The sequence below is a fragment of the Metopolophium dirhodum genome, chromosome 4 (genome assembly GCF_019925205.1).
Source record: "Metopolophium dirhodum isolate CAU chromosome 4, ASM1992520v1, whole genome shotgun sequence".
NCBI classification, from domain to species: domain Eukaryota; kingdom Metazoa; phylum Arthropoda; class Insecta; order Hemiptera; family Aphididae; genus Metopolophium; species Metopolophium dirhodum.
Window position 1 is genome coordinate 2,341,223 of NC_083563.1, and position 25,964 is coordinate 2,367,186.

At 28.2% G+C, this 25,964-nt stretch overlaps 3 protein-coding genes across 3 annotated transcripts; 2 read left to right on the plus strand and 1 right to left on the minus strand.

Annotated features, from left to right (window-relative positions):
- The first annotated feature begins 3,864 nt into the window (after nucleotides 1-3,864).
- Nucleotides 3,865-10,981, plus strand: LOC132943453 (farnesol dehydrogenase-like). Its single transcript, XM_061012460.1, has 6 exons — nucleotides 3,865-4,050; nucleotides 4,392-4,560; nucleotides 6,869-6,995; nucleotides 9,548-9,680; nucleotides 10,054-10,191; nucleotides 10,472-10,981. The coding sequence occupies exons 1-6, from the start codon at nucleotides 3,919-3,921 to the stop codon at nucleotides 10,535-10,537; spliced, it is 765 nt and encodes a 254-aa protein (XP_060868443.1). The 5' UTR covers nucleotides 3,865-3,918; the 3' UTR covers nucleotides 10,538-10,981.
- A 2,954-nt stretch (nucleotides 10,982-13,935) lies between these two features.
- On the minus strand, nucleotides 13,936-21,432 carry LOC132943802 (farnesol dehydrogenase-like). Its single transcript, XM_061012907.1, has 6 exons — nucleotides 21,215-21,432; nucleotides 19,027-19,195; nucleotides 17,559-17,685; nucleotides 16,108-16,240; nucleotides 15,336-15,467; nucleotides 13,936-14,578 (listed from the first exon to the last, which is right to left on the minus strand). Exons 1-6 carry the CDS (start codon nucleotides 21,344-21,346, stop codon nucleotides 14,513-14,515), a joined length of 759 nt encoding a protein of 252 aa, XP_060868890.1. The 5' UTR covers nucleotides 21,347-21,432; the 3' UTR covers nucleotides 13,936-14,512.
- A 1,933-nt stretch (nucleotides 21,433-23,365) lies between these two features.
- Nucleotides 23,366-25,295, plus strand: LOC132942795 (uncharacterized). Its single transcript, XM_061011441.1, has 2 exons — nucleotides 23,366-23,712; nucleotides 25,031-25,295. Exons 1-2 carry the CDS (start codon nucleotides 23,366-23,368, stop codon nucleotides 25,293-25,295), a joined length of 612 nt encoding a protein of 203 aa, XP_060867424.1.
- Nucleotides 25,296-25,964: the final 669 nt, after the last annotated feature.

Here is a 25,964-nt window from a genome sequence, read left to right on the forward strand (position 1 = left end):
TTTACTTTTACTTGTAATTTAAGGCAAACAAAGTTAAATGCCTTGGGCTAACTCTCGACAAACGCTTAACCTGGAGCCCACACATAAAATATAAACGTACAACTGTTAACTCTAAACTTCATATCCTCAGACCACTCTTAAAATCCAAACTTTCCCTTTCCAATAAACTTACTATATACAAATCAATAATTCGACCAGCTTGGACATATGGTATCCAGTTATGGGGCTCTGCAAAGCCCTCTAACACCAACACGCTTCAAGCTTTTCAATCTATCTGCCTACGATTAATAACATCTTCTCCTTGGTATTTCACAAACAATAATCTTCACAAAGACCTAAAAATTCCTACACTCAATCAATTAGCAAAAGCCCATTACTCTAAATTTCACTCCAACTTAAACTCTCACAGTAATCCATTAATAAAACAACTTTCTTCCACCTCACTCCCTGGCAATGTAATTAGAAGACTCAAAAGACAGTGGCCTAGAGACCTACTAAAATAAAAAAAAAAATAAAAAAAACCGCGACATCTAAAATGTTCTCGGTCGGGTGGTGCTGCTGAGTGCCTGCCCACAAATGTTAAATTCTGTTTCTTTATATTATATTAAATATCCTTTTTGCTCATTGTACATAATGTTGTATAGATTGTTAATTACTTAAATAAATAAATAAAAAAAAAAACTTGTAATTCACAGACCACTAAAACACCTAAATTATATTACTATACTGTTGGTTACTATATTGAATATACAACATACGCTATACGCTTTATATACATAAATATAATCATATTATGATACATGTTTTAGTATTTAATTAATTTAAAGTATAGGTATTTATTACGATAAATTTATCTGTTTTATCAATTATATAATAATATAATATATTGAAAATATTTATCTTTATAACAAAATATATTAAAACCATCACCCTTGCTCTATTCTGAAAAATACTAATTATTACACAGTCGAGGAGGGTGTAATACAATTTTAAACTGCATAGTTTGTCACAGGTCTGTAGACATAACAAGTCTTGCACGCTAAACTGCATTAATATAATATTATGTATATATATATATATATATATATTTTATATTTTGACATTTTAATACACTTTATCGTATATATCTATACATAGATTATAATTTATATATTATAATATAATATAACATAGCGTATATTGTATAGTGTTTTTTCTCCGAAATGCCCCACGCTGTCGATGACAACCGATTTATAGTTGACGCGACGAACGCGTGTGTATTTTTATTATTATTGTTTATACACATATATATATTATAGTGTTCAGAAATATCGCAAAGGGTTGTGAACGTGACAAAAAGGGTCATTTTTCGGACACCCCCTTTACCGCGAGTCCTCGACGTCAGCCACACAATCTGAACGCTAGATACCATAACAATAATATATAGTGATCGGACCCGGCAAATGGTCAAAAAATTCTAGTTTTATTATAATTTTTTTGTCCGGCCTCTCGTCGCCGACAATAATATGTAAAAATATGCTGAACGTTTTGGCGGATAAACAAATATGCCAATGACAGGTCACCCGATTTTGTCGAATCCTATGGATTTATAACTGTTGACTCAACGGTATTTGGTTGTTTTTTTTGTCCGATTTCCAAAAAAAAAATAATAAAAAAATAAATGTTATTTAACCGCATACGACCGAATATAATGGCGTTTTATAATATGTGTATATGATCACAATTTAATGTATAATATAATGGATGTGTATAATACCTGTTCGCTGACACCGTATAGGTATGTTATACATACAATTTATGTTGGCGGTAAAGTTGAATTTCGATTGGATGTAAATTAATGGGCATTTTTGGTCGATATAATAATATTGTGTATAGGTACACGAAAATTGACACTTTGACCAATTTGGAATCGGATGGCATGTACGTAATAAGTCGTGAGAACGTTATCTTGTCACGCCTGCACAGAAATTTTAATTGTTGATACCGGTTAGTGCGTTGGAACATGATGATTTTTTTCTGTCCAGCGGATAGTAAATACTTTTTATTTTAAGAAATGTGTTGGAATCTGATATATACATCTCTAACCGACTACTATTCTACAAATCCTTACTGCAACCTATCTGGTCATACGGAATCGCTGTCCGGGGTACCGCTAAACCATCGAACACAAAAACGATACAAGCGCATTCCAAGCCATCTGCCTCCGTATGATTGCTAAAGCCCGTTGGTACATCACAAATGTTGCTCTACATTTGCCCCATCATAAAACAAACAGCTATCATGTTTTGCCTATAATAATAATGGTAATTAATAGATTATAATACTAAAAAATATTTATGTGAGCACATGCAGTTTAAAATTTTCAAAAATTACATGTGTAACAATATTTTTCTTTTGAATTCAAAAAGTATTAATAGTAGAAACTTAAGAGGACTGAGGCACCCGCATATGTTGTCTCGTCTTACAAGTGCGTACCATAGAAAATTGTACGCCCAGCAAAATACGTGTAGCTCCGTTAGCTAAAAAATTAGAGTGAATTTACCACTTATACAATTTATAAAGGTAAGATTATTATCTATAGGTAATCTCATGGGATTTTTATTATATTTTAATTTTAAAGCGAGTTATGAGTGTTTTAAGATGTACAAACAATTTACAATTTTAAAATGCTCATAACTCGCTTTAAAATTAAAATATAATAAAAATCCCATGAGATTGCCTAGATAATCTTACCTTTAAATTTTATAAGAGATAAATTCACTCTAATTTTTAAACTAACAGAGTTAAACGTGATCTGCTGAGCGTAAAATTGTCCATGTTACGCACTTGTAAGATGGAGACAACATATAATGCGGGTGAGACGTCCTCTTAAAACATTACGCTGTTATTACATAAAGTATAATTATCTATAAAGACATTTTCCAATTAATTCTAAGTTAAAACTAATTATGCCATAATTGACATTTTAGATTTTTTTATTATACATATACCTACGCACAATTTTCTTTATAAAAATTTTAAATATTAACATAATTCGTCAAAAATTGCAGTTAAATATTTATAATATTCTTTTATAACATGCTGTTACCAGTACTTTACACAATAAAAAATTTTTATATATTATTAAAACACATAAACCAAAATCAGTAGGGACTTTAAATTTCAACAAAATAATTATTTTAGCATTTTCTAAGTAATATTATGATATAATTTTAAGAATATGTTGAATCTTTTTTAACTATAAATAGACATTTTGAATGGTTAATATTTTTTTTTTTAAAGTTAATGTTGAAACAATCTTTTTTTTTAAATAAAAATCTTGAAATATATTACAAGATTTGAAAATTCTTTATAAGTTGTCCTTGCAGCAATTAAAAAATATTAAAAAAATAAAGTCACTGTTTTTTTTTATAACTACTAGCGAAATTTAAATTTTGACAAAATTAGATGTTAAACATAAATGACGATTTTGAATGTAACTATTTTAGTTAGGTTGGATGTAGTTCAAAAAATATTAGTTCAATAGAATCCATTATAACGTTATTTTCAAATGTAAAATGTAATATAGTACAAGTCTTCTTCCATCCGGTGAGAATTGGTCAAAGAAAGACTCTATAATGTTCAGCAATTAATTTCTGTGTAACGACATACCGTTTGGTATATTTTTTTTTTAACGAGTAATAATTCTATTCTAGTCAATAATATGCTTACTATAGATATCATACATCATTATTGAATTTTTAATTTGTATGAGAAAATTGTGAATACAATTGGTAATTAATTGGCACTTATATTCCCTACGCTATACGTATATAATATATATAGATGTTCAGAATAATGTTTCAGTTACTGTTTGGACGCCAATAAGCACTGGTCGTGTAGTTTTTATAATATTAAAAAACAAATTTCAAAACAAAAATGGAAAAGTGGAATGGAAAAGTTGCTGTAGTGACTGGTGCTTCTTCTGGGATCGGAGAGGAGACTTGTCGACAACTGGTTGACAAGGGAATGATTGTTGTTGGTTTTGCTAGGAGAGAACATAAACTTCAGGTACGCTATATAGTTCAGTAGTCGTTAATGAAATCAATGTGTAAACGTAAATTGTAAATGAGAATTATCTATAATTAATCCCAGCAACCCACAAGTTGTTCTTACTGCTATTAAAAAATATTTAAAATACATAACCACAATTTTTTTATAAGCAAGTTAAAATTCGTTTAAAATCCTGATAACAATTGAATTATTTTAATTTATAAATTATATATTTTATTGTTAACATTTCGTATACAATGATTTATTAACGATATACAATAGTCATACAATACGATTACAATAGTTTTCAAACATAATATGGCAAAGTGTTATATCTGATACAATATATTTTTTTTCAGGAATTAGAAAAAGATTTAAAAGGAAAACTGGGTAAATTTTATTACGTTAAAGTTGATTTGTGTTCGGAAGAAAACATTTTGGAAGCTTTTAAATGGGTGAAGAAAACATTGAAATCGGTTGATGTATTAGTTAACAATGCAGGTGTTATGAAGCAAAGTGATTTATTAGGTAAATTGAATGAATTTATTAATTTAAAGTTGTTAGGTAATTTCTAAAATTAAAGTATAATACAATAATTAACTCTGTGTTACAATATAATATGTAAAATAATATGCGATAAAAAATTGTATCATTTTTTGTAATGCACCTAACTAATACCCATAAATTATAAAAAGAAATAATGAAATCTCGACATGAATAATACTATTAATACAAATATAGTATACAGAGTGATCCGTTTAAGTGGGTTCATTAATTATTTATAAAAGTATTAACTTTTTTTATTTTTATTTTTTTCCTAACATATAATAAAAATTTCATGAATTAATAAAACTATTTTTTCTTTATGAATTTGCACGTTATATTTAAAATTAAAAAGTTCCTCAAAGTATTCGTGTTGAAGGAGGTATTATAGTCGGTACCGATGCAATTTTTTTCATTTCTAAACACCAAGAGCTATTAATAAATTTAATTTGATACACCTAAGGTAACATATTGATAAAATATGATGATTATATAATTTTTTTATAGTTATTTTATGTTTAAATTTGGACAAAATTACATATTAAATAACCAAAAATTATATTTTTGTTGTAATTTTATAATATTAATTTAACTTACTGGGTACCGTATTAATAATAATTAATAAATAATAACAATAGGTATAACATAATATAGGTGGTAAACATAATATAAAATATCCACACTGACGACCGTCTCCGCTCAGAATCGTTTTTCGTACCTATAGGTACAATGAATTTATATCATTGAATTCGAATTTAATACAATCCATTATACAGTGACCCACTTGTAACCTATACTGCAGTACAGCAGAGCGACATCCACTTGCCCATCTTTTTTTTTTAACAATTCATTTTTCTATACTTTTAGATTACATTTTTTTAAGTTTACATACAATATACATGCATACTAAACAAAATATACTAGGTGTAATAAACACTAATATCTTATAAAAATAAATTATTCAGTTTGATTTCTTATAATATTGGCCATAACAAAAATTGAACACAATAATTTTGTTATTTATCTTGTGGTTATCAATATGTACAAATCTACTTAATAGCTATAAAATATAGTAAGAAACTAATAAATAATTACATAGTAAATGATACAATTTTTTTTAATCACATAATATTATAATACAGATGTACGCTGATATTAATTTCATATGGTTTATGATAATTTGATGAGGCTCATTACTCATTTGTAAAATCTCTTCAGAGCTACCATCATATTAAAGTATTATACAGAATATAGCTTTTTTGATTGTCATTGGATTAGCATGAATTAGAAAAGAGCGAAGGGGAGGTGTTGTGATAGAATTTTTCAATTTATCAAACATTGTACAATTATTAATTATTACTCTTCATTCAATGAGAAATACATTTTTCTCATAGAGTACGGAAATATCTTTTTCATCTATGATATTCGTTAATATCTCCGACTTGACATTTAATTTTTTCTGTTAAGCCAACTTCTATAATACATACATATTGTGTGAATACATTTTACGATTATAAGTTTTACTACGTTATTTTTAATATTAGAGTATATTAATTTGACTAATAAATTATAGATAAATACATTATTTTCAGCCCCACATAGTCTTTTTGATATTCTAACTTTAAAACAAATTATGAGCATTTAAAATTCGTATTTTTTTGTAAATTTTAAAATACTCACAACTGATTTTGAAATCAAAATATATTAAGCCAACGGGAGCTTAAATAACATTCATCACATTACATTTGATGATAGATCAAATCTTTATATTCTTGAGTCAAATTAAAGGAAAATATCAAAAAAGGGTATCTACAAAATTGTTTTTATAAAAACCTTTATAAAAAATCTGTATTTCTAATTTCTATACCGATGACTTACACACAAGAATATCAATGCAATAAATTATCAAATATTTAGTTCAATCGTAAATCATTCTAAACCAGTACATATCTTAAAGTACCTATTACTTACTTCAGACATTTGTCAATCATCACTCATAATTATTGTTGTAAATATGTATTAAACAATAATTAAAAATAATAAAATTCGTATAAATACATGAATTATTATCACTTAAATAACAAATCACGATACCTATTAGGTATTAAAGTATTTTAGCAAATATTATATATAATAATAATTCAAAATAATTTTCACATTAATTACAAGTAATTTAATATTTAAATACAATGTTGAGAGGAATCAGATACGTGTAATCACTAACCAATATCAATTAAATCTTATTAATTTTGATATCATTAAAATCTTTGGTAAACTTTTATACTTACAACAGGAAACACAAGTGATTGGAAAAAAATGTTTGACACAAATGTCATAGGTCTTAATATTTGCACTAGAGAGGCAGTAAAACTCATGGAAGAATTAAAAATCAAAGAGGGCCATATAATAAATATTAACAGGTAAAAAATTTTTTTTTACTTTAATCTACAAATATATAGTCTGAGCCCTTGGACACAATAAGAACATGTGATAAGTGAGAATTTATAACATGAAACACGTGTGGGAAAAAGCCATCCAGTAAAAGTACTACCTAGTTATTTGTTTTTTTTTTTATTTACTATTTATTTGATTATTCATTAAGTAAATCACGACACCAATTTCTTTTTAAACGCCATGGGGGATTGCCCGGAACTGTTTGAGACACATGGCTATACAGATATAGGTACCTATATTATAGTTTGATTTCAAACACGGTTTTACATCGATATAGCGATATCATTAATATATTGATAAATGTCGAGCTCCAGTGTTTTTAGATATTTCAAACAATTGTATGGCATGCGGACATTTGGTGTTAAAAATATTTTTAGAATGGTTACGATGTGTTAATTTTTCGACCGTGTGGAAATGCGGTGCAAGTGGAGCTACGGATTCACAAAATATTTTTATTCGTGCGGAGCTACGGTGCATCCGAAAATGTTTGATCCAATCTTTTTCAAACATTTGTAAGTCATTTGTAAGTTTATTTTAGCACAAATCGCAAATTTGTAAGTTCAGCCATAAAAGCTGAAATCACGGCTAACTTCCACAAAACTTGGCAGTTTTATCATTAAAAAGTTTTTGACCGTGCCAAAATGTCGTTAACAAATTGTAAGTATTTGTAAGCATGAATTTAAAACTTTATACCCCTCGAGTTGATTATTAATTAATTTTTGATAGTTAATTTTATATAGATACTTAAAAATGACTTAAAATTTTAGATTCTGAGCGAAGCGATTATTGTATTGATTTTACAATAATGTATGTTTTTTTTTTTTATTTTTTTTTTTTATTTTTTATTTATTTTAATTTTTTTTTTTTGTGTCTGACATCACCTTTTAGAAAAGTAAAAGTGCTTGGATTTTCTTCAATAGTAACTTTTCTGATAGGAAAGTGAATCTAGTTGGTACACCATAACATTTTCCAAATATTTTGACTTATTTTGAGCTGTTTACGGACATTGTCGGTTTTCATTTTTTTTAGTTTTTTTTTTCTATAAATATCAATAAAATTTTATCTGTTGAGTAGAAAAGTTTGAAAATTTAATAGAAGGCTCCTAGGTTATTGTTTCAAAGGCAGATGAAAATAATTAAAAATCCTTAGTCACGGTTTTTATTTATAAGCATTTAAAGTTCAAATTTTGACAAAATACGGAAAAATCACAAAAATTAGCAAATTATTTTGAGTTGAGAATTCATAAAAATTTTTCTTTTTAAATCTAAGATTTTAAAATGTAATATAAGATCACTCATAAGTTTGTCTAACGTTATCAAAAAAAAAAATGTCTACAAGAAACTTAAATTAAATTTTTCTGAGTGTCTGAAATTTATATTTTTACAACATTTGATATTCACTCGATATCTCATGTAACGATTTTCTTATTTTATTGTAATTAAAAAACAAATGACTGTAGATATTTGAAAATTTCACTGAATGTTTATATTAGCATTTTCTCTACACCATAAAATAAGGATTGAAAATTTAAAACAAGGCTTCACGTAAATAGGTAAATAAATAAATAAATAAATAAATAAATAAATATAAATAAATAAAATATAAATATAAATTACTTTATTCACAATAATATCATCAAATATACATGGTAATATCATAGGCTGACTGACCGTTTTCGCTCAGAATCGTTTTTCTTATACAATGATATTATATCATTGAATTCAAATTTAACACCATCCATTACATGGATTCCATTCCAACCACTTGTGACCTACTGTACAGCAGAGCGACATCCACTTACCCATCTTTTTTTTTAAATTTGTGCTTATAAATACTTACAAATTGTCAGCGACATATTGGCATGGTCAAAAACTTTGAAATGATAAAACAGCCAGGTTTCGCGGAAGTTAGCCATGATTTAAGCTTTGGTGGATAATTGAAGACGGCTGAACTTTCAAATTTCCAATTTGTGCTTACATGAACTTACAAATTATACTTACAAAGTTTTGAAAAAGTGTGGATCAAACATTTTCACATTGTGCGGCCAACTTCATGGACCTGCGGATCAGTCAATCAGAGAAAACTATTTTTTACGACACGACACGATGCAGCGTGAACCCGGTTCACGGAGCAGTGTTAAGTTGCCTTTAGCATTTTATCGTAATCATACCATCTTAAACCGTGGTATAAGAGCCACTATCCGTTGACGAACGCGCGCGCGCACATATATATTACATAGAATGTATTTGATTGAAAGCGTTACATTTCGTGAGTGTCACTGATATTTTCACGCGTTTGCTCTCATGATTTAAGTGGAGAGCAGAGCCTCCCAAGAGAAGTTCTCACTTCAGAAATATATACCATTTTACTATCAAATAAACTTGAAAGAAAGATAAATATTAATTATGTAACGGAAGTTTTTTAAAAAAATTTTGGTAGTTCAGACCATTTTATAATTTATACCTACGCTTTTAACAATTATACTATTAACGTAATATAATATTGACTTATGTTTTAGTATTATAGGTCATTACCAAATTCCATTTGTAAAGGATATTTCAGTTTATGGCGCTACCAAACATAGTATTACTTCAATCACAGAAAGTTTAAGAGAATTGATGGGCATGAAAGATTTACCCATCAGAGTCACGGTAATTTATTTGTTTTTTATGTAGACTTTATAAATCGATATATATCCCATTATCGTGTCAAAAACTGATGTCGCTTAAAAATTCCCGTTTTTCTTTAATGTTTTTTTTTCGTTTTTTCTTAACCTTTTTAAGACTCTTGAGAATTTTACTTTTGTAAATACTAACACTAAATGTAATTAAATCAAAGCACATCTACTAGCACTTTCCTAGCATATTTACCAAAAGGCAAAAAGGTGATGACACTATGATTGACACAAAAAAAAACACATCGTTGTAAGAACAATACAATATTCATCGATCCGCTTAGAATCTAAATTTACAATTCCACACATAATTTTTTGATTTTGTTAAAAATATCTTCTTTTAATTTCAGAGCATCAGTCCGGGTGCAGTAGAAACTGAAATGGCAGTAGGGTTTGGGTTAGAGAAATTTAAAGGAATAAATGTTTTGAAATCGAGTGACATTGCTGAAGCTATCATTTACGTGTTGAGTGCACCGCAGCGTGTTAACGTAAGTCGAATAAGTACAAATTTAATAATAAGTACCTACCTACCAACTATATTTTTCATTCTCAATGTTCTACACAACAAACTTATTAAGTTATCAGAAATGTTTTATAATACTGACATTTAGTGTCTAGCACTGATAATTTATTATTATTATTTAATTATTTCATGTATTCGTGTACTAAAGTTTTTTGTACACTAAAATGTCCTGTCTGATTTAATTGAACTGTTTACATAAAATTTTGATGAATCAGGTTTTCATATTAAAGTTTTAATTTGTACAGGTCGTTGAAATAATCATAAGGCCAACTAGCGAAAATACAATAGGATTTATTAAGAATATTTTATAGGTATCAATTAAGCCAAATACACCTCCACACCGTCAACAATGCACGCGTAGGTATAGTACGTATTTCACTGCGTATGAATAAATATATAATACTATGTATACATAATTATTAATTACTTTCATATTACGGATATGTATTTGTAAACCCGGTTGATAACTTATCTATTGTAAAAAAGTCCACCCTCACCTAACTTTACGGATTTACGTAAGTCTTATAAATCTTAAATGACTTGCAAATGCCAAATATTGTATCCCTGGATATCATTTTTTTTTTTTATTTGGTGTTTGTTTTGTAATTTTTTTTTATTATATACTATATGAAGACGGTTTATTTGTTGTGTTACTTTCAGTCTTTAGACTTTTTAAATAAATAAATAAATAATGAATATTAATTTACTTCGATTGAATACAAAAAATTGTGTTTTTTTTTTCATTAAAATTTTACCTCTTGATTAAAAAAGCTTGAAAATTTAATAGAAGGCTCCTATAGGTTATTGTTTCAAAGACAGATGAAAAAAATTAAAAATCCTTAGTCACAGTTTTTATTTATAAGCATTTACAGTTCAAATTTTGACAAAATACGGAAAAATCACGAAAATTAGCAAATTATTTTGAGTTGAGAAATCATAATAATTTTTCTTTTTAAAACTAAGATTTGAAAATGTAGTATAAGATTACTCATAAGTTTGTCTACCATTATCAAAAAAAAAAAAAAATGTCTACAAGAAACTTAAATTAAATTTTTATGAGCGTCTAAAATTTATATTTTTACAACATTTGATATTCACTCGATATCTCATGTAACGATTTTCTTATTTTGTTGTAACTAAAAAACTTATGATTGTAGATACTTGAAAATTTCACTGAATGTTTGTATTAATATTCTCTACACACGATAAAATTTTGAAAATATTTTGACTCTTTTTGAGCTGTTTACGGACATTGTCAGTTTTCAATTTTTTTAGTTTTTTTTTCTATAAATATCTATAAAATTTTATTTGTTGGGTAAAAAAGCGTGAAAATTTAATATAAGGCTCCTGATATATCGTTCTAATAGCAGTTGAAAAATATTAAAAATACATAGGCACAATTTTTTTTTATAAGCATTTAAAGTTCAAATTTTGACAAAATTTATCAAATTTTAAATTTTATAATTATTTTGTAGTTAAAAATGTATAAAATGTTTAACTTTTATAGCTAAGGATTGAAAATTTAAAACTAGGCTCCACGTAAATAGGTTATATATTAATTACTTTATTCACAATAATATCATCAAATATACTTAGTAATATCATAGGCTAACACTGACCGTTTTCTCTCCGAATCGTTTTTCTTATACAATGATTATATCATTGAATTCAAATTTAACACCATCCATTACAGTGACCCACTTTTAACCCACTGTACAGCAGAGCGACATCCACTTACCCACCTTTTTTAAATTATAATATAGCACATACTATCCGTATCGTCAATTCAATTCAATGCGTTGTATATTTTATAATATGTAGCAGGTACATAAAGCTATCGATTTTATATCGATGTGCGTGCCGCACACGTTGCTTGTGACTGAAAAAGCTCACTTTCCGCCCTTGCCACAAAATATATTATTTTCCACTCCTTCACCGAAAGTTAAGTTTTTGATTACGATTGAAGCGTTGGAAAGCGACTTTTTTCCGTCCAGCGGGCGGTAAAGTGGAAATCCCAAAAAGTGCTGGATGGTAAAATGGAAATTCCCAAAAGTGCTTGGCGCACATATCACGCGTATCCCCTGCATAGTTGATCCACTGAAATCTATACTACGGTCCTTACAAAATATAAACTTTTGGTTACATCTCATATTATTCATATTATAACCACCTTGCATGACGCGTAGATATTTTTCTTTCATGAAATTGTTTTCGTAGAATAGTCAGAGACGTGACAAAAAATAGTATATGTAGCTCATTCGGAAAGGCAATTTCAGTCATGGGCGAAATGTCACCCGCAACAGAAACAGCTCAATTCCCGTCCTTGCCACACAATATATACTATTACGAATATTTAACAATATGAAATCATATATTATGTTTCATAAGTACAAATATTTAATTTAGTAAAATGGATTTAATTAGTTGTAAACACATAGGTAACATTTTAATTTAATTTGCAACCATTCTCTTTTCAACCAGCCATCAACAAGTCTCCTTTCCAAACCAAGGAGAATCGTCCTTTCCTACAATTACTTTTTCTTCCCAAATTTTCATTTTTGTTTTAAAATGTGTTATATTATTAATAAAATTACACAGTAAACAGTGTATATTCATTATATTCATTCGGTATAATCGTGGAGTCCAATAATTATTACACTTAAATCTATTTGATTATTTTACAAAATGTATATTAATAATAATTCGTCCCGCTATGTGTGCCGATGTAGTTTCGTTCCATCACTATATTATGTATAGCTCTGTGCACTGCTACCGTGTCGTTGTTGGTAAAATACGATATAATATTATACTTACATTTTATTCTAATATGAGTTAAACTATACTCTATGTCTAATCAAATTGAACATTAAAATCATTTCGTACTCCACTCCTGTTTAGTATTTATCGGTCACTAACACATGCCGCGGTATCAGAGATAAACAAAGTTTCATAGTAAGTTAGTAACTGTCGTCCTGTTACGTGCTGCCCCTACAGGGATTCACTACGTAGATGATTTTGAAAATAATAGTAGTCAAATTAGAATAGTAAATGCAATGTTTTTGTTATAACAGAATAAAATGTATAATATCGTCATGGTAGTAGTAGTCGTCCTGTATATGGCTAGCGGCGTGAAGGCGCTTCTGTGTTGCTGGTCCAGGTACATCTGCTTATGCTGTGCTCCCAGCCCTCCCAGTTACCCTCCCGGTTACCTTACCTTGAGGTGGATGTAGCTGTTCACAAAGTTGTTATTCTCGCAATTTAGTGAAACTGCCGCCTCGTAATGGTAATTTGTTGTTGTCCGCTCTTCTTGATTAGCTTGCCAAAATAGAATGTGGTTTCTAACTATGAGGTTACGTCTAGGAGACTATAACAACTCAAGGAAAACTGCCTCTGCGAGTAGAGTAATACTTATACACTAATTCGTGAATCAATTACCTACATATATTATATATTAGTACGTAAAGCTATTCCTTTACAGTCCGTCACGTAACATAATGGTAGAGGCGTAGGTACGGCAACCAAATTTAATAATAAATATTTACTATATTTAATGTTTAGGAATTAAATGATATGAAACCGAATACAGAATATTTTTTCAATTCTACTGTTTATAATATGTCTATAAGTTAAAGGCCTTTGAATAAAAAGTTTGGTGTCCCTTGTTTAAGATGTTTGGGATAAGGTGTATAAAGCTATGTAAAAGCCAATGTATAAGAACCGTATAATGTCTGTAATATTGTATAACTGTCAATGAAATTTATTGTTATCAAATAAATAGTGTAAGATTACGACTAAATTAAATTCAAATACACGGAATCAATAACCATATTATATAAATAATATACTTGCATCAATACATATTATAATATAGAAACAAAATTACAAAAAAAATATTTCTGAGAATTACGAAAATGTAAGGATGAATATATTTTTGTAATAGATCAACCTAGTTTTTTATTAGAACATTATTATTTTAAAAAGTGAAATACGCATTACGTGTGTTAACATACTTGAATTACACAGCGCATATTATATCGTTCCTAATTTATAACTGCATTATTAATATGAATAATATAATACTAACGTATTTTATAGTCCTCTATAATATCGATAAATTACTATAAAGTTAAGTCTAGTTTATAAATCGTATGATATACATTAAACATTTTCAATAAACTATGATTGGTGGACAGTCCCCGCCGATCGTAATAATATATGATAGGTACTTATATAATGTCTTATACTACGAGCATCAGTATGTATAAATGCTTGATATGCAACAATATCTATACAAAATTCTTAACTAAACCTAATGAATTCTCACTTGTTGGTCTTATGATGATTTCAGCGACCTGCAAAAATTAAAACTTATGAATACAATCTCTAATAAATGCATCAATATATTGTAAAGCATAATTTTTTTAACACAAAATTTATCTGTGTTACAAACATACGAACACGAACTTAAGGGACAAAAATATCAACTTAACTAGATCGGTTCCATTCGAGAGGTGCTAAATAAATGTCTGGATGTGTAAATCGCCATTTGGACTAGGAGAGGACGTCATATGAATTTCGGAAATTGACATACATGGTAACGAAACACCCGCAAAAATAATTACGGTCAGGGTGGGGGGTATATTAAGGCGTATAATAATAATTCACAAGGATAGTGTATATGTTACTAATACGTAATTTATGAAATATGAACAGAACAGAGGACATTTTAAACTATAGCGGACAATTACCTTCATGAAATAATTATAGCAATTTGATTATAGGTGGTAAAATATTTGTATATGTATATTTTTCAAGGATCTTAAATATAATATGAACAAGGTATCTAACAATAAATAATAAGATACATAACTACATAGCTTTAATTTATAGATAAGTAAAGCTAATAGTATATAGGTAAGTAAAGTGGGCTGATAATAATTAATGTATTAAAGAAGATAACCTAACATAACAAACGGGTAAGTGGTAACTGGTAACTATTAGTTATAAGTTATAACTTTTTTGAAAAACAATGGTGAAACACAAAATATAGGTAACATCACTAGCATATGCGTGCTTAAAAATTTTAAATAAAAATTATTTTTAACTTACGTTAACACGTTGTGGTGCACTCAAAGCATACATAATAGCTTCAGCAATGTCAATAGATTTCAACATTTTAAATCCTTCCAATTTGCTAAACTCTAGAGTCATTTCGGTTTCTACTCCACCCGGACTGATGCTCTGAAATTAAAACGATTTATTTTTTACTAAAACTGTGTATTTTGCAATTTGTAAAATTTAGTGTGGTAGGTATATTCGTTTTCTATTTTAAACGTGTAATTTTTAACTTTATAATTTTTAGTTTTATTTTAAATATAATTGAGAAACAAAATGTATGTGCATTACGCCTGCATTCAGCTTAATTATTTAATATTCTATTATCTGCTATAATAAGTATGTAATATATTATGATTTTAGTTTATTTTTAAAATAAATATAACAGAAATTACATTCACTTTTATATACTAAGCACTTGAAAACATAACATATTTTAAAAAGAAAACCTATGGTAGATAAAACATGCAAGGAAATACACACTCTTTGAGCGTATTTAACTCCATAATTTTTCACATTATTAATTTAATTATGTTAAAAATAAAAACATCTAAAATCTAAAATAACAATAAACTTTAAACATCGACCATCCACAAATAATAATAAACTTTACATTTTATTATATAACCGATTATCAATAAAGTAGATTAAAAACGATTATCACAGCACTGAGGTTTCATAACTAATGAAAGGCAGTAAACATAGTATTGGGTACCTATACCTATATCGTATTATAGGTACATTAACCTAAAAACTAATAATTTACCGTGACTCTGACTGGTAAATTTTTCATGCCCATCAATTCTCTTAAACTCTCTGTAATTATAGTAACAGTATGTTTGGTAGCGGTGTAAACTGCAATATCCTTCATAAATGGAAATTGGTAATGACCTCCAACACTACAACATAGTTAATTATATCACGTTGATAATTAATCAGTTATTGTTAGGATCTTAGAAATAAATCACAATTTATATCGTGATATCATATTTGGAGTTATTAATTGATTAAAATTAAATTAAAATAATTATCTATGTCCAATAAAAGTATGAAAACTAATACTCACCTGAGTACTAAATGGATGAATCATCATCGGAAAAAAAGTCCAGGTAAAAAAGTCCCGGTGAAAAAAGTCCCGAAAAAAATTAATGAAAATATATCAAAATTGAAGTATAAATATTATGTTAAAATTGTATTGAAAAATACATTAAAGTTACATAAAAAATCATATAATATTATAAAAAATAAAAGGGAGCTTACATACCTATATAGTGTATAATGTATATATTATAATATAATATATATTTAATTTTCAAGTTCCTTATAATGAAGATCATGGTTTTGGCTTTTACTATAATTTAGTAATTTACTATTTAGTTTTAGTATAATGATAATATGGTGTATATCAAATTGTATAGATAAATATAAAAAGTTTCATTTTATAAATTATTCATCATAAATTGAAAGGTAATTAGCAGAGGTGATTTTTAAAAAAATTTAGTTTGTAATAGGAATTTATTCTAGATGGTTTTTCAAATATAGTAGACTAATAAATATATACGAAATTACTATAGATACTTATGATTTGAACTTTGATTAGGAACATTACATAAAAACAAACGTTTTTTGGTATAATAATAGGTTATAATTATACCTATAAACAGGCCTTTTTAACAGCTGTAAGTCATAACATAAGAAAGAGGTGTACCTAATTATAATATTACATTTTTATAGCATTATTATAATAACTATATAGGCACTATATTACTATAATTGTATTTATTATTTTAGACTTGAATATTAAATTAAATTGTATTATATTTTAATATGTGATTTAAGTAAGTAATTAACATTTTTTATGATATTATATGATTTTTTTATGTAACTTTAATGTATTTTTCAACACAATTTTAACATATGTATATACTTCAATTTTGATAATCGGGACTTTTTTTCCACGATTCGAACTTGTTGAAATGTCGAATAACCTAACCTAACCCAACCCCAGTTCAAAAACTAGTAAATAGCACTAATTTTTATATTCTGTGGTACTAAGCAATATTGGGGAGGGGGGCTTGAGTCCCCCCAAAAAATTTAGTCCATTTGCGCCTATGTGAATCATAATATAATATATATATTTATTTTTCTTTAAAATGTATTATAAAGTACATTAACATTCATACGATTTTATTTAGCTAAGATGTATATTATAGTTACCTGTTAATATTTATTATGTGACCCGCTTTGATTTGTGTTTCCTCCATGATTTTTATGGCTTCTCTGCTGCAAATGTTAAGACCCATGACATTAGTGTCAAACATTTGTTTCCAGTCATTTGTGTTTCCTGGAAGTATAAAAGTTGACAAAAGATTTTAATGACATGAAAATGTATATAATTAATGATTATATTGATACAGCGTAACTGATACTTCTCAAAATTGTATTATTTGTATTCAAATATAAAATTACTTGTAACTAAATTTAAAAACTATTGTGAATTACAACACTATATAGTATATATTATAGTTAATATTTGCTCAAAAACTTTAACGATACCAAATATTGTAATTTATTATTAACGCCATAATAATTCATATAAATTAATTGTATTATTATTTAAAAATGTTTTTATAAATATCCACAGTAATGATTGATAGATTCATGTAGACATGTAGTTATAGCGCTGGTTAGAATGGTTACTTCTAAAAATATTAAACGTTATTATTATACGTGTACATGGTTCAGAATAGTCCATTTAAATCACTTAATTTTAATATTTTAGTGAATTTACCTATTTTCAAAAATTTAAAGGTTGTAATGCTATTAGTTGGATTTTATGTAAACAATATATTTTAATTTCAAAGCTAGTTATAAGCATTTTAAATTTTACAAAAAATAATAATGAACTCGTTACTTGTAACTCGTTTGTGGACTGTGGAGGTTGGTTAAAGCATTGATTTTATATAATTATGTACTATAAAATCAATGGTTAAATGTTAAATATTAAAAAATCTATGTGACGAGTGACTATAAATAGAATTGTTATTTTTATATTACTGTCGCAGAATATGACGTTGATGATAAAACAATTCTTTCAGTTCACAAAACCCCATCACTGAATCTAACCAATTACAAACTCACCATTCTCGTTCGGAAACTTGGTATCAAAACTGGTATGTCAAAATAAACGTAAGTAAATCGTGCCATATAATTTTTACCCTTAAACACCAATTTTGTCCTCAAATTACGTTGAAAAACATCACAATTCCAACCTCATCAAACACTAAATGCCTCGAAACACACGCTTTGACAAAAAAACTAAACTGGGCCCACCATACTCACAACACCAAAGACCAAACTTAAGCTAAACTTTCGTCTTCACATACCCTTAAATTTTTTTGCAACCCAAAATCAAAACTTACACAAGACACTAAACTAAACTTATACAACTTATACTCATAATCCATAAGTGCATAACAAATTATACATAACATTAACAGTTGGATCAATTATATTGAAATACTGCAGTGGTCAGTGCGATGCACACGTTCTTAACATTATTTGTTTATATTTTATTTGATATTATTTTGCATACGCTTTACGTAATACATACAGGTAATTATAGTGTTACTATCACACTACTAGATAGGTACCTATTTTAAATCAATAAACCAATTCAATTTACCTAATAAATCACTTTGCTTCAAAACACCTGCATTGTTAACTAGTACATCAACCGATTTCAATGTACTCTTCACCCAATTGAAAGCTTCTATAATGTTTTCTTCCGAACACAAATCAACTTTAACGTAATAAAATTTACCCAGTTTTCCTTTTAAATCTTTTTCTAATTCCTGAAAAAAAAATATTGTATTAGAAAATTTAATTTTAAAATTCGAGGATGTCGTCACTGTGTTGTATATTAAGAGCACGAGTGTAACTTTTCATTGAGTAAGATGTAAGTTACTATACTAGGGAATTGTTAAATTGTAATTGTATATCATTGTCTATGGAATATCAAGAAATATATAATTTATAAATTTATATTATATTACCTACTATTAGAAACTTATTTTTCTATAGGTAATATTATATGGTTTGGTAGAACTCATTTTTAACAAAACGAAATTATATAAATTCTATAATAATTGTTATAATATTATTCTATACATTATTAGTAGCTGCCATTAACTTATAAGTTATAAGTATAGTATATCGACTTACTGTAGAACGGTATATATATAGGTATACCCGTACACGGAATAGGTTCGTGGTATAAATAGCTTAAAATCAATTATAATACCTAACATGAAAATTGCATTCAGAATAGTAAATAATAAAATAAGTCAAACGTGAAAAGTTTCAAGTCCCTACGGACTACTATTAATAATAACTTTTTTTGAAAAAAATTAACTAAAACCGTTATTTTTGGTTTTTTTCAAATTTCGTTTTTAACTAAAAACTAAAAATAATAAAATATAAAATATAAAAAAAAAAACATTATAAAACAAGAACATTCATTGGTCAACTCAGAATCTAAAATAGTCTTGTTAGTTGTTACCTATAGGTACAACTGCAGTCTTCAAAATTGATAAATAAGTTCAACGTCGCAATGTTTCGCAAATGTTTCCAAAACCATCATGGCTTGCGGAATTTTATTGATGGGTCACAAACATATAATAAGATTTAAAGATTAAATTATGTTATCAAACTCATAACAATAATAAAATTGAATTTTCTTCTGTGGGACAAATATAAAAATAGGTATAAATAGGTTGCGAAACACTGATTTACACTTTTCCTATACTCGGATGTAACACGTTGATGATATTTTATAAAATAACTAGCTGATCCCGCTGGCACTTCGTTGCCCGTTAAATGTACCAATTCTATATGACTCAAACTTTGTTCAATTCGTTATTTAATATTCGGTGTATGGTGTATGGTGTTCAAAATTTATCTTAACTTTTCTGTTGGCCGGAATAAAAATTCTGATTCGCAGCAGTATATTATCAGGTAGGCAATCTACCTGCGGTAGATCGCGGACCCCGTGCTGTTTGTACGTAAGTGTATGATTTAACTCTAAAGTATCAAAATTGTACAAAGTTTGTCATTTTTACTTAATTCCACCTTCGGAGGATTAATATAATCAATTAATACAAAAGCCTAACGCAACCGTACTAAAATCCAATGAATAAAAAAAAACCAAATTTAACACTTTTTAAATTAGCCTATCTTCTTCCCAGAGGTCTAATCTACACACAAACATTAATTTTTATCTATACTCTATACTAATATATAAAATCGGAATCATTATTCTTATCTACACGACGACGACGACGAACAAAAAGGATAGGTTGCAGGTAGCTGGAAACCCGCGGGCCGCCGTGCCGCACAATACGTATTGGCAGTGAATAATTATAATCGTTAATTACTCCACTAAAACGCAACATTTTTGAAAATCCTTTCTTATTGCACGGTGAAAATATGAGAAGAACCTCTATTCCAAATTTCAAGTCCGTACGTTGAGTAGTTTTTGAGATACAGCGATCAGTGAGTCAGTGGTATTTGGATTTTATATGTATAGATAACTAATTATTGACTAACATTATCGGACTTTATTTATGCCTAAAACCTGCTCCGTGATATCATCTTTAATTTAAAAAAAACTGTATGACAATTGGATAAGAAGTTTCAAAGCCAAACCGTAACAAAGATTTCCTCTTTTGCTTGATTTCAGTTTTATATATATAGATATGAAACCATAATGATTTATAAATACAAATGTTTAGTTAAATATATATTGAATTTGCAGATTTGCTCTAAATACCTAACACATTGATTTCATTCACAACTACTGAACTATAGCATACCTGAAGTTTATCTTCTCTTCTGGCAAAACCAACAACAATCATTCCCTTTTCAACCAGTTGTCGACAAGTCTCCTCTCCGATCCCAGAAGAAGCACCCGTCACTACAGCAACTTTTCCATTCCACTTTTCCATTTTTGTTTTAAAATTTGTTTTTCAATATTATAAAAACTACACGACCAGTGCTTATCGGCGTCCAAACAATAACTGAATATCTGAAACATCTTTCTGAACGGTATTTACTATTTTTATATGCGTGTTGGATAGGTATATGTATACCTACCAATGTAAAAACATAGGTATAGTAGGGAATAACCGGTTTATTACCAGTTGTATTAAAAATTGCCCGTCACACGAATTCCTTCCTCCACAAATTGAGAACAGAATATAGGTATGCACCTGAGTATTGTGGTGCTTAAAGTTAAAGTCACGTTATGTAAGATATTTATAATATGTAATAACTGATGAATGAATAATGACCAACAAAAAACCTATTATTAATATCAAGGTAGATAGATTGACCTTGATAATGTTGACCGTTTTATGTCTACAGTTACCTATAGGTACATAATTATTGATGACGAACATTTCAAAAACTGCTCTAATGACAATAATTATGTTGAAGATAACATTTATAATTTATAAAAGTACCTACGTGATTACGTCATTGGCCAAAATAGAATTGTTACTAGTTAAAAAAAAAAAATTAAACCAGATGGGATGTAAAGATATTGTTGGGCATTAAAAATTCTCGCTTCGATCAACACGCACTGGATAAAATATAATATTTGTATTGTAATTTGTAAATTTGGAAGCTTTTTAATAATTAATTTACAAAAAATATAGGGAGTGGCACAGTGATAAAGACGAGCCGAAATTATTTTATGTGAAGTTAGCCCTTAAAATTTGTCCAATTTTTACCAATATTTTTTTTTTCTACAAATATCAATAAAATGTTATTTGTTGGGTAAAAAAAGCTTGAAAATTGAATACAAGCCTCCTACTATATTGTTACAATGACATTTGAAAAATATTAAAAAACCTTAGTCACAGTTTTTATTTATAAGCATTTAAAGTTCAAATATTGACAAAATACGAAAAAATCACGAAAAGTAGCAAATTATTTTTAGTTGAGAATTCATAAATTTTTTTCTTTTTAAAACTAAGATTTATGCAAGGCTCCTGATATATTGTTACAATAGCAGTTGAAAATTATTGAAAATACATAAGCACAATTTTTTTTTATAAGCATTTAAAGTTCAAATGTTGACAACATTTCTCAAATTTAAAATGTAATAATTATTTATAGTTAAAAATTTATAAAATGTTCAACTTTTGTAGCTAAGGATTGAAAATTTAAAACAAGGTTCCACTTAAATAAGTAAATATATAAATTACTTTATTCACAATAATATCATCAAATATACTTAGTAATATCATAGGCCGACTGACCATTTTCGCTCAGAATCGTTTTTCTTATACAATGATTATATCATTGAATTCAAATTTAACACCATCCATTACAGTGACCCACTTATAACCTTCTGTACAGCAGAGCGACATTCACTTACCCACCTTTTTTTATTTGTATTTGAAAAAAATTAACATTTTTAATTAAAACATTGGTATATAATATAATGGCATAATATAGGTATAATAATATTCATTCTAAATATTAAAATGCATATTTTTTGAATACCTATAATATTATATATTTATATTCAAACAACGAAACAAAAAAATAGGTAGGTATTATTTTTATAGTTACTTAAATTGTGTATACCTACACTTCAGGCATGGATGTGCATTAATTTTGAATCAAAGAATTAATGCTTCTCACCAAAACCTGTATTGTATTTCTTGTATTGATCTTATGATGATTTTGGTAACCTATAAAAGTTTAAAATTGATTAAATGTCAAAACGTATTTATTGGTGGAATACACCCAATTCAAAGAAAATGAGTAGCAACTAAAGTGAATTTGTTCCGTTCCATTTTACTGCCATAACAACTTACGCTAGTCAACAAACCAGTTATTATAGAATCGAAAATATAATATTTCGTTATCAATTTTCCGTTTTAAACGCGTATAGACGATATATAGACGATAAAAAGTGTAATTGTATAATATAATATTATATTGTACACGCAACGATGTTCGACTTCGGCGTATTTAATATTATCTTGTCACCCTTGATAAACCGTCAGCAGTTGGCGCGACCCGTAGAGGCAAGTATTTCTCCCGTAGTCGATATTGCGATGAAAGTGAACAAGATCCAAAAGGATGACCTAGAACCGTTGAAAGAGCTGAGCACACGCATTGCTCGCGCATTAAAGAAGATCGTTAAACTGGAAACTAGCAGGCACAGGGCAGCAGTTGCTGTACGATTGGAGAATTTGGATTTGATGGAGGATAGACGTTTGTTGATGCAACTCAGAAACTATTCACAGGTTTCAACCGGCACACAGACATTTGTTGAAAAGAAACCATGCCGCGTCAGGTATATCGTGCTACAGTCTTACGGATATAACCATAGACCTATAAACCATTTTTTTTTTATATATATATAATGGACAGCGCTTACCCACACCGCCCTGCCCTGGTTAATCCAGACGACATAGGTAACTGAGAGAGAAAACATAACATATTATGAGCATATTATGAGAGAGAAAAAATATGTTTTGGGCTATGTTTTGGCACACTGTAACGGCCCAAACCTCTCTTTCCCACTCAAGAATCCCGTCTGGTGATTTATCTCTTTATGTGCTGTCCATTACGCTATAGGTCTGTGATAATTGATAATAATTATTAGGCAACACGTGTTGATCGTACTCGACAAACTATAAGCATATTATATGCAAGTGGCAGATAAGGCCAATTTATTTGAAAATTATGTAGGACCTATAATAATTTTGCGAATAAGTTTTCAGAATATTTTACTAATCATTTCCTAGTCCGAAATAAAAAAGGGCAGAAGCTCAGAACCTTTTACCGTCGAAAATTAAGTCCATCATATAGAATTTGTTGTTCGATTGGTTAACTGCGTAAAGTTAACACCTCGAACTAAACCATTTTTAACATAATCAGTCAAAATCTCAACAAAAAAATTAGTTTCCAATATTTATAGTTATTTTCAAAATATTTATATCATTTTAAAGTCATTTGCAAAATGTTAGTATTATTTTGAAGTCATTACATATGAGGAGGGGAGAGGGAAGTGTGAATCTGGCCTCCCAGTTTTACTATTTTATACCGGACTTACAGTTAATTTGCAACCTCTGAAAACTAATTTGCAAATATTTATAAAATGACCACGTAATTTTCAAAATATATTGTTTTATAGGTAAGGGTTGCCAAATTTACGTACGGTACATTTATGGCTTAAGATGACGATATATCCTGCATGTAATGCGTATTGTCTCCAACTTACAAACGTATCACATTTACCTATTATCATATTTAAATTATATCGAATAATATATATTGATTATTGACATATTGTTATTTTATCGGTATTTAAAATGTATAATATTTATTATTATTTAATCGTAATATACTAAAATTACACAAAACAAATTATGTTGAACACAAATTTGCCATATTGTACGTTTGTAAGATGAAGAAGAACATAAGGGTGTTACACCCTTTTAAATCAATAACAATCACATGTTTAATTTGTGGTTATACCACAGAATAGGCATGTGTGCCTAGTTAAGTATTCCGTTCCGGAAAATTAATTTTAAACATTAATGCACTACGTTTTTAACCACACTAAAAATGATAATGTGCAACTTATTGGTGTGTTTATAAATGTATAGGTTTGTAATACCTCCAGTGACATGGGAAGAAGAGACGATGAATGAGATTTGGATGTACCCAAAAATGATAATACCGTATTTTACAAAAATTTGGGTGATTGCAAAATTTATTATGAAACATTTAAAAAATCCAGTTATATTGCGCAATATGGCCGCAAAAATATATGTGGGATTTGGAAAACTAATTCAAATAACAACGACAATCGATATTCCAAATAACACTACTACGATAAACTTCAGAGGTTTTCCACGGCACACCACATAAATGTGTACATTATAAGAATATTATAAAATGAAAGAACAACTTGCAACTTACAATCTGTATCTTCACGTGATTCAACATTTTAACTAGAGGTATGACATATTTCAAAATTTGGCAATACCCATAAATGGTAATATATAGTTTTTTTAAAAAAATTTTGTAAATGTAATAGTATTTATAAATCCAATAGCCGAAAATGTTATGTATATTGGACTTGAAAATGTTGTTCCTCATTTGAAGAATGTGAATTCTCAGTTACATCAACAAACGTCTATCCTCCATTTCTCCATAAAATCCAAATTCCCTATCCACATATAGCCACTGCTGCCATGTGCCTGCTATAGATTCCAATTTGCAGATCTTATATTTTATTTCGCGAGCCATGCGTGTGCTGAGCGTTTCCAACGGTTGTAGGTCATTCTGTTGGATATTGTTCACCTTCATCGCTATGTCGACTATGGGGGAAATATTTGCCTCCATATGGGTCGCAACTGCTAACGGTTTATTATGGCTGACAAGAAAATATTAAATACGCCGAAGTTGAACATCGTTGCGTATACAATATAATAATATATTATACAATAGTACTTTTTATCGTCTATACGCATTTAAAAATGAAAATTAATAATGAGGACATAGAAAAGTGTAGTTGATTCAACTCTTGAAAGTGTC

Coding starts and splice junctions, on each gene's coding strand:
- LOC132943453 (XM_061012460.1), top strand. CDS start 3,919: ATGGAAAAGTGGAATGGAAAAGTTGCTGTAGTGACTGGTGCTTCTTCT. Junction 4,561..6,868: donor GAAGCAAAGTGATTTATTAG/GTAAATTGAATG, acceptor TACTTACAACAG/GAAACACAAGTGATTGGAAA. Junction 10,192..10,471: donor GTGCACCGCAGCGTGTTAAC/GTAAGTCGAATA, acceptor TAATTTGTACAG/GTCGTTGAAATAATCATAAG.
- LOC132943802 (XM_061012907.1), bottom strand. CDS start 21,346: ATGGAAAAGTGGAATGGAAAAGTTGCTGTAGTGACGGGTGCTTCTTCT. Junction 17,686..19,026: donor GAAGCAAAGTGATTTATTAG/GTAAATTGAATT, acceptor TTATACTTCCAG/GAAACACAAATGACTGGAAA. Junction 15,468..16,107: donor ATTTACCAGTCAGAGTCACG/GTAAATTATTAG, acceptor TTTTAATTTCAG/AGCATCAGTCCGGGTGGAGT.
- LOC132942795 (XM_061011441.1), top strand. CDS start 23,366: ATGTTCGACTTCGGCGTATTTAATATTATCTTGTCACCCTTGATAAAC. Junction 23,713..25,030: donor AAGAAACCATGCCGCGTCAG/GTATATCGTGCT, acceptor ATAAATGTATAG/GTTTGTAATACCTCCAGTGA.